This window comes from Thermobia domestica, chromosome 2, assembly GCF_964235325.1.
Source record: "Thermobia domestica chromosome 2, izTheDome1.hap1.1, whole genome shotgun sequence".
Lineage (NCBI taxonomy): Eukaryota > Metazoa > Arthropoda > Insecta > Zygentoma > Lepismatidae > Thermobia > Thermobia domestica.
This window is the reverse complement of record NC_137455.1, coordinates 244,751,080-244,768,687: the sequence shown is the minus strand read 5'-3', so window position 1 is coordinate 244,768,687 and position 17,608 is coordinate 244,751,080. Positions and strand designations below refer to the sequence as shown.

The 17,608-nt window shown below is 33.0% G+C and overlaps 1 protein-coding gene across 2 annotated transcripts in view; it reads right to left on the bottom strand.

Moving 5' to 3' along the window:
* Positions 1 to 17,608, bottom strand: part of LOC145678425 (alpha-1-inhibitor 3-like) — a 2,648,409-nt gene that overhangs the window by 1,880,588 nt on the left and 750,213 nt on the right. For both annotated transcript variants that reach the window (XM_081748543.1, XM_081748544.1), the window contains exon 7: positions 9,038 to 9,271. In XM_081748543.1, coding sequence (XP_081604669.1) covers positions 9,038 to 9,271 — 234 coding nt within the window. The remainder of the gene's footprint in view (positions 1 to 9,037; positions 9,272 to 17,608) is intronic.

The following is a 17,608-nucleotide window of genomic DNA, read 5'->3' as shown; positions in this document are numbered from 1 at the left end:
TATTATACAAAAGAGATGCTACAGAATTTAGACCAGTGCTGGAAGATTTATACAAGATATCTACATTTGTTCTCAATATATTATACCATTACAATCAAAACATATTTTTACTAACACAAGTCCTTTTAAAAAAATAAGAAGAAAAAACAAAGAGTAACATAAATACCATACTATACGGAAATTGGAAATCCAAATTTCCTACAATTTATTTTGACAATATCCTAATTTCTCACACTTAATATACGTCATTAATAGGGAAATCGGTCTTCCAGATTTCCCACACTTAATATTTCTAAATTATAAAGGGAACTGGTCCTCCAAGTTCCCTATGACTGACAGGTATAACACGTGGATAGTAGAAGATGGAAAATGTTGTTCCAACGAGCAATAGCTCACTTTAAGGGACTAAGTATTTCTTTTTGCAATTTTTTTATGTAGTCTATATCATTTATCATTTTTATGGCTACTATATTGTTCAGCAAATTTATTCCAAAAGTGTTTTTCGATTTCTTTTTTAAATAAGGGTATTCCTTTTGTGTCCTTTATATCTTTTGGCAGACTATTATACGTTTGAGTAATGTTATACTTAACGCTATTTATACCATATTTTGTTGTATTAACATTATCAATATCAATATCATTCTTTTTTCTAGTATTATAATTATGTACCTCTTTCGTCTTTATTAAAAGTAGATTACTATGTATATTATTTGAAAGTATATTATGGACATACATACAGGATTGAATTTTAATTAATAAATCGAATGGCAGAATATTTGATTCCATAAATAAACTCTTACTTGTTTAGTCCATAGGTCGACCATACATTGTTCTAATGGCCTTCTTTTGTAATATTATGAGTGATTGTATTTTTGATTTATTAGCATGTCCCCAAATAATACACAAATATATCATATGACTTTGTATATAAGCATTGTATACCATTCTTTTTAAGTTCGTTGTTAAGAGTTTTTCTAAATAATACCTACAATGGGAGTTATTTTCTTTTCTAAATTTTTAATATGTAATTCCCAAGTTAGATGTTAATCTATTATTATTCCTAAGTATATAGTGTGTTCGACTCTTTTCACCTACAAATTCTTAATTCCAATTTTGTTAGAAAGAATTATCTTTGACAACGGCTTGTGAAAAATTATATAATGACAACGAGTTTATGCGTAACCAATGATATAATGTAGATAAGTTTTCTTTAGTGTATTTTATCAGTTCCTCTACAGTATCAGCTTTATAGAATATAGCACTATCATCAGCAAATAAAGTTATTCTACCTCTTAGATTAAGCAGATGAACATCATTTACATAAATTAAAAACAGTAACGGTCCCAATATGGAACCTTGTGGAACACCATACTCTATTTGAGCCTCATTACTTTCTCTTCCATTTACTAAGACATATTGTGACCTAGACAAGTAACTTTTAAACCATTAAAGAGATATATCTCTGAATCCTAAATTTTCTAGCTTTTTAAGCAATACGTTATGTTTGAGTGTATCAAATGCTTTCTTTAAATCAATAAACAATCCTGGTGCAAGTTTATTGTTTTCCAAACATTCTTGAATTTCTACTACAGCAGCATTTAAGGTACTTGATTTTTTCCTAAAACCATATTGATATTTATAAAAATAATTTATAGACTCTAGATAAGTTACCATTCTATTATGTACACACTTCTCAATTAATTTGGAAATGCAGCTTAATACTGATATTGGCCTATAATTATTCGGATTTAACTTATCTCCACATTTATAAATTGGAATGGCTTTGGCAGTTTTAAATTGCATTGAAAATTCGCCTAGAGTAAAGGGAAGATTTACTAATTCAGATAAAGTATGGCTTATGGTGTCCTTGCAATTTATTAAAAATTCATTACGTAATCCATCTTTTGTCTGATTTCTTTATTTTTTTCTTTAGCGAATTAATAACTCTAATAATTTTCATGTGGGTAACTGGCGTAAAAAAGAATGAGCGGTTGTATGGTATACCCGTATTCAAAGCTGTATTTTCCATTAAGGATACCTTTGATGCTAGTGTTTTCCCAACATTTGAAAATGATCATTCAGCACATTTGGTATACGTTCATTATCAACTAAGGTATTTCCTATTTTCAATTGTATACAATCTATATCATTATTAATCTTATTAGTTAATATTTCTTTAACAACACCCCAAAATTTCCTACTGTCAGATAAAAATTCCTATATATATATATATATATATATATATATATATATATATATATATATATATATATATATATATATATATATATATATATATATATATATATATATATATATATTTTGTGATAATACTCGGTCTTTAGTTGCCGTCTCGACTTTACCATATTTCTAAGTTTCCTATGCTCATTACGTATGTCTATATTATCTGGATTTTTTTAAAATTAAAGAGTAATATTTATCTCTCATTTTTACTAAACTTAACTATTCCTCGTTTATCCAAGGAGACTTAGGTTTATATCCTTTCCTACAGACCTTATGCGTACTTTTATATTTAGATATTTCAATCCCATCTGACATATACTTTATCAATTTACCGTATTGTTCATCAATACAATTAGTAGTTAAAGAAAGTTTTGTACTCCTAAAATAATTATTTAGTTTATTATAATTTATTTTAGGTAAACGTGAATGTTCCATATTCTCTACATAATATTGTACTAGTTGAAATATGATGTTACATATTAATATATTATGATCACTTATATCAGCTAATATATTATTAACAGAAACCCCTTCACTTAAATCGTTTACTAATACATGATCTATCAAGGTTCTACTATTATCAGTCAGCCTGGTCGAATATTTAATATTTGCCTGAAAGAGACCATAATTTCCACAAAACTGTACATATTTCAAAGTTTCAGTTGAATCTCTGTTTAATGTGTCAATATTAAAGTCCCCTACCACTACAATGGATGAATTTTTACAACTAGTTAAGACAATCTCCATGTCATTTAACAGTTCATTAACCATATTCTTGTTTGGATTAGACATACTAAAAAGAATTAAATTTTTCGACATAAATTTTATCTGTATTCCTAGTATACTATACCCTTTATCTATAATATATAATTGTCTACAAATTAATTCATTACTGATATAAACAAATATTCCTCCATCACGATTATAGTCCCTACACACATAGAACTTATTATAGTTATTAATATTATAGTATTCAATTTCACCAGAATACAACTGTCTCAACAATAATTATAACTTTTACAATATGTATTCTATGTAACAGTTGTTCTAATTCATTAATTTTATTTCGTATACCTCTAGCATTTAAATATAAAATTGAAAAAGTTTCCCTATTGTTTGAATCAATACAGTTTTTAGCATACTGTTTTATGTTGTCAAAACTATATTCATACAGATTGATACGTAAATCTACGTGTTCATCCATATTTAGCTTTCTTTACGATTCCCAGTGACTCTCTTCCCGATTTTTGTTTTGTTTCCCTTGTTTTCTAAGATGATCTTAATTTGTAGTTTAAATATTAGTTCTAAGTAACACTTATTCATAGTCAATTCGGGATACTTCCCTTTCATACAACATTTTGTATGTTAGACATTCCTTTTCGTTGGAAGCCGTACACTTTTTCTTTCTTTTTTGGCAAGGTATACAAACTTTGGGTTTACCTTTTTCCGAACAATGTTTTTGTTCATGATTTTTTTGTCCACCAATTTTACAAGTTGGTTTGTCATCCTTGCAGAACCTTTGGGTATGTCCTAAATCAAGATAACGAAGGCATGTAGGACTTGAAATGAAATCTTTGATTGTTGGGGCTTCGTATAAAATACCCTATTTGTATGAAGTACTTTCTTACAATTTCATTGGGTGCTTCAATTACCAAATGGCACCTGGTGTCATCCTTTGGTCCTGTGCTGAATTTCGGATTTACTTCTTTCTTTGCCAATTCCACATCGTTATCTTCCAAGTTTTGCTCAATAATTGTAGACACAATATCTGCGTCTTTCATTTCTGCCGGTACGTTGTATATAATGGCCAATGGTCTTTTCTTCCTTTTTTCTTCAATTTTGAATTCTTTCATCACCTTTTTATTTTTGATATTTTTTCTATGTCTTCTTTAGTTTCTGTTTCAACTATCAGTGATCCACCCACCGGCTTGACAGAAACAACTTTATCTCTTTCCTTAATTGGATTAAAAGACTTCACAAGCTTGGTTTGAAAATCTTTGATGGACTCATTCTCCTTCCCTTTTAGAAATATTACTGGCTTTTGTTTGGCCATTGCCTCTTTAATTGCCCTTGCTCTTACCGTTTCTTGTTTTTTTACTATCTCTGCAAAAGTTTTTATTTTGGGATCAGCAATCGTGCATGAAACAGTATTTTGATTTCTTATTTTTTCTTCAGCAATGACTAGTCTAGTCTTAAGTTCCTCGTTTTCGTCCTTTAGTTTTAGATTTTCTTCCTTAATATGATCAATAATTCCCTCCATCCTGGATTGATAGATGAGCCACTTTGTTAGTTATTCTTTAACTGTATCTATTTTGGCTTTACCATTTTTCTTACGTCGAGTGTATTATCAATAAACTTGAGTGCTTCTTGATAATTACTCATACATATAGAGCAACTGTCAACCTCACCCTGAACACCTGAGTTTTCTTGTTCTTGTTCACCTTCTTCTCGTGATGTTCGGGGGGGGGGGAATTGACACTTCTTTTTTGTTTGCTGCTCGCGGACGTTGATTTAAGTTGGCCATAATCATCTCTTCATAACTACCAAAACTACTTTTGGGTCTTCTTTCGTCCGACTGACTCATGTTAGTCTTCTAGTGGAGACTCCCAAACTATTAGGAGGGATCCTAAGAGTTGGGTCACTGGTTGTTACTAGTTCACCAAATATTGGTACCAGTTCGTATTTTATTGTCACACTATACCTACTATAATGTTCTTCCTCTAATCCACGCCTTAAGAGAGCTATTATTAAAACCATGCACGTGTTTTTACTACGATGTTTACTATAGACTGTTAAAGTGTGCTGATAACAGGATTAGGTTCTACTTACGTGTCTCCAATGTCAACGTCTTTATTTGTCCAGGTCATTCACACGCACACAAACATATATTTAGCAAGATCATTACACTCACAGTTTCCGCTCTTTTAACTTGTCAGCAGTTTTTACTTTTCAAGAGAAATGAAATGTTTAAGTTTTACGTCCCATTGTTATGCCGGTTAGGCTAAAGGAGACGGTGATAATGAGAGATGAGTGAAATGTTGGAATAAAGAAAGTGGGAGGAAACGGGAGAACCCCGAGAAAACCCACGAGCACGGTGTTTGTCCACCACAAAGTCCACACGGCGCGAGCTTGGATCGAACCAGGGACCACAAGCACCGGAAGTGAACGCTGTACCACTGAGCCACCGCGCCCCCTACTTTTCAAGAGAGTCTTCCTTTCTTCGTTCTTTGATTATAAAGTTAAATTTACTGATTGGAAGTTACAAGAACCACACTGAATTCATAAGAATATCATAACTGTCGTTAACTAGAGTAACATGAAATTCTGAAACAATAACACCACCACCCTTTCCCGTAATCCGTGAAAGCGGCAAAGTCCAGCACCACGGTAGACCCGGGTTTTACAGGGATTTATCGGAGCGCACTTTCCACACATCCTCACGCAACGGCTCTTCTCGTATTTTTTGCTATTCATTGTTTAAGCGGCTCCGCCTCCGACACTACAAGCAGCAGCTTTGAAAGCAGCGGAATCATGTGCGGAAGACCTCTTGTTAGATTTTGGCAAAGGGCCACTAAATGAGAGCAAGAAAAAAAACATAAGTTTTGTTTCATCTACTTGGCTCAAGCTTAGGTACAATTGATAAATTACGTTTCCATTAAAAAAAAAAAAAAGCAAGATTTGGCCCCTACTTTAAGATCTATCAGTCTTCACATAAAAAGAAGCTACTTGCAATGCTATAAATGAATTCATGCTTGGAACCGTCTGAGAAACTCAATCCGTTGGATTATGGTTACATAAAAGAAGACGGTATTTTAATTCCGCAGGTGACAGATGAGGTATCGGAGCCTGAAGACTTTCCTAAACAATGTAATTGCCAGATGTGCTTCAGAGAAACTATATGTCCCTATAGAAAATAGAAAATATTGTGTTGTGACTTCTGTAAATGTAAAACTACTAGTTTGGACCAATGCAGAAACCCATATAAATAATGTTGTTTACGTCTTTAACTGGACTTTGAAAGATTTGCAATATTCATTTTAATTTTTGGCACTATGTTATTAATTTGTATCCGTATTATCCACTACGATGTATTTCTTGAAAAGTACATACTCCTATTTATAAAAATATTTTTTTGCCCTTTGAATCCACGTTTTTTTTTTAAAAAAATGTATCTAAATACTTCATTGTTCCATTTTTTTTTTAAATTACGCTATAATTTAGAACTAAAAGATTTATTTTACAAAGGACTAGAATGAGCAAACAGGCTACAAATTCGGACCACTGGGCACGTAGACAAAAAAAAAAAAAAAATCTAGTAATGTGGCGCCCATTTTTAAATGTAACAACGAAACGATTATGATGTGGATCATGTGACTATTTTTATACTTATATAGGTATTTAACAAACCCTACAACAAGACTTACAGGACATAAAACTTAGTATAGATATATTGCTAGAAGGTAAAAATGGGAGGAAAGCTATTTTTGTAACAATTAAAATCATACATACTATTAGTTTTCCTTTAATATATAGCCTACTTTTAAACTAAATGCAGCATGTTGTATACCGTTTTAAAGCATATTAAATCCTACTTCTTTTTTGTGTCTTATTAAAATGTTGAATTATTAGCCATTTTCGAGAAAATTACAAAAATAGAATAAAATTTTATCTTCAATTCTACTCTTTCCAATTTTTCGGAAAAATGGCGCAGATTCCGCGAAAAGTACAAGAATACAAAATTGTAGAGTATAATTTTCTGTTTCCAAAGAAAAAAGATGATCAAAATCGGTCCATAAATGGCTTTATGAGCGTATAAGGATGGTCATGATTCGCCATTTTGAATCCAATATGGCGACTAAATGACCATGAACCAAATCCCGTGGCCAAAAGAAATTAACTTTCTCTTAAGTTTGTAATAACATGCAGCAGTCAAAACGAGGGCACATATAATGCACATGTGACATGGGGCTAGAGCCTAGACCAAATGGGTTTCTGGTGGTCGCGGGATATTGGATTCAAAAATTCCTCTCGTTCATCGAAGTGTATTCCAACTCAAAACTCAACACACCTTACTTCCAGGAGAAAGTCATACCCTTTCTGACACATAATTTCCCACCTGTGCTGTGAATGTATAGGGTCGCAAAGACAAGGCCTTCAGCCATGCGGTTCGACCATCTCAAACGTTCTACGCAAGGAAAACAGAACAAACGGCAATTCAGGTGATCCCATTGTCGCATACCTGGGTGAAATAACCTTACCAATCTAGTACTGTGGGTTTGGATTCCTCAAATGGGCACTTGCTTGACAACGTCGCCGTACAGTACAGGATCTCAAAGCACTATGGCGAGATAATCTGCTTTCCACCTTAACATTCTAAGCAGAAGTTTGCTACAATGGAAATTATAGCACCAAGTAATTGTTCAGGCCGTGCACGTCATATCGAACATAATTGATGGTGGCATAAGGGATTTCGTTAGCTAAATAAGTAGTTCAAAGTCGACTATTTTATCTTGGGCAAACTTCTGTGCACCTTTGAAATAATCTTATGACATCTTTTCGGGTGTACTAACGGAATATTTTGGTATTTGTATGTTAGTTTGCATAGTACTATATCATACGTTCTACCACGTGTAGTAAAAATGTGATCCATATTACTTTGGATGATGCTAATGTATAGATCCAGAGCTGAACTTGAAAGTTAAGTGTTCACATCATGTACCTTGATCAAGGTATCCCCTATGAAGAGAGAATAAGAACAAACTTTATTGAACATGTACGTATTTGTCATCATTAATACATATAAAATATGGTGTATCACTGTGTAACAATATATATGGTTATAGTGCCCTTTGTGAGGTCAATGTATAGGTTCATAAGATATTTGAATATTAGTTATCCCATGATCCATATAAACCTCCCAACAATTTAGGAACTCAAAATGATATACATGATTTCGGGTTTTTTTTATTGAAACCATCTTAAATGTTATTTATGCCTTAACCTAAGGATGTTAAATCAAATGCATCAAAGTTCTATCCCTATACACACACTAGGTCTAAGCTACTCTCTCATTTCTTTTTAACCTTATTCCGTAGATATGAATTTAGGAAGTAATTCTCAAGGGTTTAAACGGCTTAGATGAAGTCATATTTTTTTTTCAGGTTGAAATCATCTTATGTGATGCTTACTGGATCTCTACTCAAGTTTATTATGGTAAGGGTTCTAGAATAAGATACAATTATCCAAATTTAGGTATGAAATACAAATCTACTAGAGGTTTCGAATTAATTTTAAAATTTAGCATTGAACAATAATGATATTTTAAATATGTTACATCATTGTTTAAACAGAAAATACTTTAATGTCACATCCGCACACTTCTTGTCTTCAATAATAAAACTTATGAAATTGTTATGGATTTACACATCATACAGAAGCTTGATATGTTCTTTAAATTGATTCATGTGACAAATTATCCATGTATTGACATTTTGGATCGAAGTTAATTATTTACGTAAAACAGAGAGAACAAGTTCAATGATTTGTATGAGCGAATCAAATGTTGAAAATACTTTCGCAAATTAGTACCAATCAATCGACTGTTCAACATGAAATAGCTATACCCATCACTATCTATCTACTCGCTGAAATAATGCTATTACATAGAAAAAAAATATATGTACCTTTTTAAAATTTAAAAATATTAGCGTCTTTAACTTAATCAGAACCGAGTTAATAGTAATTGTTAACTTGGTAGACATTATCACTAAAAATGTACTGAAAAATATAGTACCGTTGCCTTGAAGAGAAGACCAGGTCTGAAAAATGGACGTGTGTATGGATTGAAATCTATGTTTAGAGCTCTAGAATGTACTTGTGTTTCCGCTGAAGACTTCTCTTTAATTCCTGTTCCTTTCTCTATCACTAATGCATTGACAACAATTACATCTGCTTGCTGGTAGTTATGTGAGGTGAACAGATTTCTTCCATTCAGGCTTATGTTGACACAACCACTCTTTCCATCTAACTATAGAAAAAAATCACTTTTGATTATACTTGTTCAACGAAGCAAAAAGAAACTAACTAAAGAAATATCACTGGTTTAGAAAAGTTGAAAATTAAAGGAAATATAAACAATATTTCTATTAAAACCACACAAATATATAGAAAACTTGTATTACAAATTCTCAGGATACTCAATGAAATACTAGGTATTTCCTAACTATTGATATAGATCTGTTAATTAACTGTACAAGTGATAAAGTTTTAATTTTATTTTTATATTATCTTTAGTTTCATATTCTTTATTGATGAATGAACTAAGTTTTGACGAAAGGAAGGAACACTGCCATGTGAAATCTTCTGGATGAAAAAATATACATTATATACTATTTGCTATAATAACTTAAATAAAAAATATTTCCCTTTAAAATCAACCTCTACAAGTCATTTTGTACCTTTCTCTGATTTATTACATTGGAATCTTCCCATAAAATGTTCACCAAATTTGAAAAAGTGTAGTGCGAAGTATACAGTTCATAATTACGTTAAATAGAATGAGGGAGGCGATATTCGCTAGATCTTCAATCTTATATATATATATATATATATATATATATATATATATGACGAGGAGCATTATATAACTCTTACATATTTCCTTTTTGGGGATTGAGATATTATAAGTTAGCAGGGTTGGCTACATGTTGTGCTACTTCTATAATACCATGCTACACTTCAATAATAATAGTGTTTACATTCAATTTGTTCATGTTCTTTCTATTGATGTTTGTGTTTTTCTTCGCACCCATACTTTCCAGAAAGTTTTCTACCCGTACTTTTTAAACTTGCTTTGCATTTTTACCGCAACCAGAACCGATAAGCTTTTATTCCAACGCTAATAAAAGGTCTAAAATAGAAAGAAAAATAAAATGATAAAGGAAAAATGGATATATATATATATATATATATATATATATATATATATATATATATATATATATATGCAGTCCGAGGTGCATTTCACTGATATATGTTTAGCCGTTTCAGTGTAATGATGATGTGTATGGAATTAGACCATAAAGTACCTGGGCCAGCGAAGATAAGTAGTACATCTTATACACTGTTTGGGCTATTAAATATCAGATTTTGGGCCAACGTAGTTACCGAAATATAAGCGCCGAAGGTTTGGGGACTGATTTCGTGTGGACTTTCCAACTGTTTGGGCTAGCCGAAATAATTGATCGGCAAGGTAGTGCACCTTATGAGAAGTCCGGGCTAGCAAATTTTAGGTTTTGAAAATATAATTACTGGGATATGGACGTCGAAAGGTTTGGGAACTAACTTCTAAAATGCCGAACTGATCGATGAGCCAGGTGGTACACCTAATGGGCTGTCTCGGATACTAAATTTCAGCATCTCAGCGAACATAATTTCTGAGATAAAAACATCGGAAATTCCGAGCTCGTAAAGTTAATCTCCAAATGTCTGGGCTTGTAGAAATAATAGCTGGACAATAAAACACACATAAGAGTATCTGCGATAGAAAATTTCAGATTTTGGGCCAGTATATTTACTAATATATAGGCTTCAAAAATTGGACCCATATTAACGCGAACCTACAAGTGTCTAGGCTACTCAAGATAATTGATGGGATAAGAAGTACGTCTTAGTTGTCATCTGTGCTAATAAATAGCCACTTTTGGGCTAATATTTTTACCCAACCGGCACCAAATGTTTGGGGATTATCTCCACGCTAACACATCAATCAGTGTCTGGGTAAACCGAAATAACAGATGGTCTGAGTGAGCAAAGTGATTTCATTTTTTCAATCAATATACTTGCCTAGATTTGGAACCGTAAGTGTTAGGGGCCTTAGATATGCCTAAGTGAAGCACTCCGTACGGGCTGATCGAGCTAGCATTTATCAATATTTAGGTTAACGTAGTTAGTAAGTGAAACCAACTGTAAAATACTATAAGATGTATTGAATGCTATTATATGAGAAATATAATCACAAACACTGAAGGAAAATAGTGACTCAGTTACTCCTTTACGTTTCGGTGAACCGAGATTGTGCCAGAACCAGATGATACAGGCCCATACATGGCGAATACGAAGTAAATTAAAGCATTTGAATCAACGTGATTACTATTATATCAGCGATAGAAGTTTGGAAGCTGACTTGCCGCGAGACTTTCAAAGTGTCTGGAGGATCAAGTAAATCTAGGCCTTTGAGTCAATATACCTAGGTAGTTACTAATATATGAAGGGCGAAAATTTTGAGGTCTAACTATACACAGAACCCCCAAGCTCCTTGACCAATAAGATTTTAGTCCGGCCAGGTTGTGATCCATATGAGTTGCTTGGGCTAGCATCTGTCAATTTTTCGCTCAGCTTAGTTAGTGTTGGGGCTAGCTGAGATTTTGCTTCTGCAAAGTGTTGCACACTCTGGGCGAGCATCTAAGTAAATCTAAGCCTTTTAATAAACACGCCTTTAAATAAGCCTTTTAAATCTAACTTCACGTGAACCTTGAAGTAGCTTGATTGGGCTGGTTGGCCTACCAACTTTCTGCGTTTTGACTACTCTACTCCCGGGGATACTGCACTGAGAAAAATCCGTTATGCGTTATTGTACAAATATATGGTATTCTTATATTTAATACAAAAATCAGTAGGGAGCATATGTTATCCATATTCTACATACAGTATGTACTGCCTTATTCCCACTTAGATGTTACATCATGTCATTGCAGGATATCTGACATCTAACAGTCTTGTGTATACAGTTCTTTCGTTCGTACACCTTTATTCGGACCACTTGCACGGAAAGTGCGTATAAAATATACTTTTTCAGGTACATGTTTGCTGTACGTTAAGTCCAAAAACTACAGAATTAGACGTGTAACTTATGTTTTTACGTACGCAACATAAGATTTTCTTTCTCAGTTTTTCTATTGAAATATGTAAAAAGTGAAAGTTCAGTTTAGATTTAGTTTCTTTAGGTATCTTCACTATTGTATTCAACTTGATGATATTCTTATTGTGCTAGGCAATATTTCCCACTGGCTTCTTAGTCATCACTTATTAGCTTTTCGACCTTATCATAAAAAAGTTAGTTTCCCTAATTTTATATGGGTAGCGTGAGGTTAATCCTACAAATATTTTTGCTACTCGAGATTTCTATTGGGCTAAATAGTATTCTATTTGGTTTGGTTGGACGACCAACTTTTAGCGTTTGGACTACTCTAATTCAAAAATATGAGTTATTGAAATTTATGAAAAGTTAATTTGGTCCTTTTTGTTGTGAACATATCCTCACTACTGTGCTCAATCTAACTGAGATTCTTCTTGGGCTTGGTAATACTCTTGTAACTGAATAGTTAAATTGAGTTTGGGGCAGTCTCATATCAGATCCAAAAACTTTCCAAAGTTTGAGAGCTAATGTAAAGGCGCTCGTACAAATATCTAGTTGAGGTTTTTGTGCAGCTAGAGAATACTCCATTTCACAGGTTGAGTTAGCAAGTTTTGAGGTACTTCAGTTTCAGAGATATGAGCTATTGAAGTGTATTGGAAATGAATTTTGTGTTGGGAATTATTCACTACTGTGTTCAGTTTGCCTTAGATTCTAATTGTTATACTGCCACCAAGCAAATATAAAACTGGAATATTGAATGCAATTATAAAAGATTACAAATATATATTGATGTAAGTCTGATGATATATTGATGATGCAAGCCTGTGAGCAACAGCATCATTAAGAAAAATAGTTAAAAGACAGAACACTTTCGAAGTGATGCTTTCGTTGTTAGGTGATTAAAATATTTGAAAGCTTTTAGCTTAACGTCCTACAATTATGTCCGTGAGGCTGAGAGAGATGTGGTTAAATGATTAGCGTCAAGGAACTCTGTAAAGATTCTTATTTTGGCAGTTCAAATCCTGTGTGTTAGAAGTTTCTTAAAGCAAAGAATCCGGATTTTATTCCAAAGAATATTAATATTTCATGTATTACGTATGGATCCAAAAAAATTATAAATATGTCACAGCTACACGATGTAGGAAATTCAATCATGTATGTTAAACCAAATCACAAATCATTCTCGTCTGGCCTCTAATCTCCACGTAGTCTCAGGTTCCATTCTTAGTTAAAGAGCATTTATTATTTAATTTTACAACCAGTTACTTTCATTAATCATCCGTCTCCTTTAATCTAAATGGCATAACGGTGGGATGTTGAATGAAAAAAATAGACTTTGACCTAAAATTTGACATGGACTAATAACATAGTGTTTTTCTTTATATTGATTTAGTAATAATAGGAAAGAAGATTCAGTGCTTATCATTACTATTGTTTAGCTATTGTTTAGCTACTATTGTCATTACTTTATTATTATTATTATTATTATTATTATTATTATTATTATTATTATTATTATTATTATTATTATTATTATTAAGGTCATTGCGTCGAATATGTGCCCAGGGGGAAAATGCGCAGTTCGTAGGAAAAAGGACAGCATATGACAGAAGCTGCTATGTTGAGTTGTTCTTAACAGATAAGAGGACGTTGTACTGCTGCTACGTGCTGCTGCACACAAAGAACAATTTTGCTCACAACTACACGTATGTTGTTGATAAGTTATTGTATGAATGTGTGTGTGTGTGGCATCAAAAAAGGTGTTGATCTAATATTAAGTGTTTGTGTTGCTACCTACCGTTTCCCTTGGGTGCTGGCTCCCAAAGAACTCCCTAAGAAAACAGCTGATAACAATTCTGGTCCAGGCTCATACTCTGTTTGGGCGCTGATTGATAATATTCAGATATGACAAGTGATTTGGCATGAGCCACGTTGGTGCTTTTGAGACTCAGGTTGTATTATACTTACTTTTGCGTATCCACACGCATACATACACGTAACTGGCAAGTCGTCTGCTCGCAGGAATTCACACACACGTGAATGAAGACGACGATATTTACTTAGGTAAATTCCTATTTATTGGGTATGGATATATGTGGGTATGGGACGGAATAAAATATATATATATATACATTAACAACACACAAAATTCTCCTTTATAGAGCTAAATGCTCAAATGGAAGGAATTGCACTAAGGTAATCGAATAAACGAAATGAAGAATAAATTCTTAACACTGCATGGTAAATGTAGATATACACACACTATTTACGAACACTAGAAACATAGCCCTCGTTTAAAGATCGCTTGCACTATAAATTGACTCTTCGCACTGAGTCAAAACTTTCACTGCGTGATAATGATAAGGGGAAAGGGGAAACACTGATGGATGAAGTATCTTGGATCCTAAAGGACGCTACTTATCCAGAAGGTATTTGTTGGTCCTTTTTGCTTCACATCCTATAGATTAACACCGCATCGCGAAGTTCTTCATACTCGCACTTCATACATTGTCTTGCACGGTTCTCCCTACGACGAACTTTTTGCTAACCCTCCACTTACTACCAACTCTTATTGCTCACTCCCTGCTTCTACCCACGCTCGGGAATAACCCGTCCGCTTACTTAGTGTTGACAATGCATTATGTAAAATAATAAAGAAAAATGTTAATGTTTTCTGTATACCTACGCAGTGCCAATGGGTCGACGTTATAATAAAGAACACTGGCAACATTTGATTTGATCCCGTGGGAAAGAAGCTTGGAAATAATAGTTGAAAAAAGTGTAGCAGTCTTAACTAATAAATTCTTCCCATGGTTATAGATTTTTATGCACTACTGTTATACATAAAACAGTTCAGTGAAAAGGAGCGAACGATGGTAATTGTGTGTATGAGTCGTTCCATCTACGACTCCTGCAGGCTATGGACACTTGTTCTCACGGCAGGAAGAATGACGTAATATAAGTGTGTGAGAATACGACAAACATAATATCATTCCCACACAATATCAACTTCGTATCCAAAAATATTCCCAATCCTAATAAATGTTATTAAAAAAAAAGTATATGCGGAATAGTCATGGTGACAAAGACTACAAGTTGGAAACTATCTTAGAGAAAGAAAAAAAATAAGTTTGCTGCGACGAAACACTCTGGTCAGACGATAAGAGTTGCATAGAAAAACAACAAGTTCTTTGTTCTATCGTGAGAAACGATAACGACTGAAGAACACCTGCATACAACAGAAAGAATTGAAGTTCTCACCAAAAGGAAAAATAGCTGTTCGTTTCAATGAGTAAAATAATAATTTCGTTGCATGAATAAAAGTTAAAAAAAATACACTAGTCGTCCAAAAACACAGTTTTGTGTCCGGGCAGACGGTCACAACTTGGCGAGCCGCAAGGGAACAACACATTCCGAGTCAACGAAGTAATGTGTTGAGAATCCTGGGTAAACACACACGGCAAAACAAGTTGGAGGTTAATGGCTTCTTTTCCAAAATACGGAGTTGGCAACACTGTTCTTGGTTCACTGGGTATGGAGGATTATGAGGAAAACACTAGCAAGACTGTTTTCGTTGAACACTATTCGCAGTGAATAATTAAAATAATATAGATTTCTCACTATGAATCACTAGGGCTATTTATTTTATTTAGAACACTGTTGATCCAGATGGATGACTATCAGCTGATTCCAGATTTCATGAGATGTTCCTGAAAATTCCATATCCAGATGTCTTCTTTCTTCTTTCTTCTGCGATGAAAGTTCCAATTGGTGAAATCCAGTCTTCTTGACAATTGGGGTTATGGGGTGCGAAAATAGTTGTAGCACATAAGTGAAAGCCTCTATTATATATATTTTTTTTCAACACTGAGAAGAAATATTCTCGCTTCACTGTGAACATTCACTTTAAGCTTTAATATATTCACTATTTGTTTGTGATGCGTATAACACTTTGCGCTAAACTGATTACATGAAAACGAATACGTGGTTTCACCTGTATGTGTGAAAACGTTTATAGGGCTATATAGTTTTGTTTCTATTTATATACTTAGTTCTTCAGTTTTTTTCTTTCAAAATATTTATGATTGAATTGTTAAAATATTTAAATAAAAATTGACAAGTATAGATGAAATGTAATAATACAAAACACTAAATATTTTCAAAATACTGGAGTATATCGAGTGAATATGTTAACTTCAAAGAGAATTTTTAAAAAAATCGATTTATTAATCTGATTATGAATAATCATAAAAATATAGGTTAAGTCACCTGTAAACGGATGTTAAATCGTAACAATCCTGAAGGTTTAGACGAATAAACATTCGTGAGATAATTTTGTGTGAATTGTGAGAACGCAAAATCTTGCATACTAATAAACAAAAAAAAATTTAAATTCCCAAACATGGGTAAGACACACATATATATTTTCAACAAAGAAGAATTCTTTTGAAAAGCATTTGCGAGTTATTTCTTCATCCAAGTGTATCCGAAATACTCTACGAATCCGCATGTCAGTACGTATATATCTTGTTCAATCATTTTAACTAATCTCGTCCATTAACTGACGAAGATGCCAGGTTCCATCTAAACAGATCTTTAGTCTTATTAAAGTTAGTTAAACATTATCGAAAAATGCATGTAAAAGAATATTCATTAGTCTTTATAAGGTGGTGGGATGTTACACAAGACGTCTGTAGAACATAATCATGTTCAAAACAAAATATAAGAATGTAAAGAAATACTGATCTTGAGTACTTCCAAGGAAATTCTTGAAGTCCAACTCCTAATGCTTATAATAGGATAATGAAATTTTGTTAACACAAAATCAACAATGCATGACAACAATATATAGGCATATTATAAATGCAATCATCTCTCATGATGCAAAATTCCATCGTAAACAAACGCCTAGCCTGGGCGTAATGAATGTTCATCGGCACTTCCATAATGTCCACAAAGTCTGCAATAGTATACATCAACATGTTCATCAACGACACATGTATATTTATCGTAACATTCACACATTCGCCATTTCGAATTGTGATTTAACTAACGTATGCCTAAAATAAAATCCTATTAGCAATTCATTGCATAGAAGTACAATAACAAGTAATTCCTTAGGATGTCAAGATAAAAACACAAGATGTAAACATTCCTGAAATATTCATTATCGATGAGAATAGGACGCCATAAGTCGAAACACTGAAATAATATAAAGACTTTAATAATATTTCTCGAATAAGCTTCTTAACTTTTCCGCTGTAAATCAAAATAAAGGGTTAACAACAAGAATATTAACGTGAATATTATTTCACCTAGAAAGATTTTAAATTTTGGCATCGACAAAAATTAACGGAAATTAGTTGGCATGGTATGAGTAATTAGTTCTTCAAATTGTTTGCGTTCTTGTTCCACTAAATAGATAAAAGTTACGATTACTGAAATACA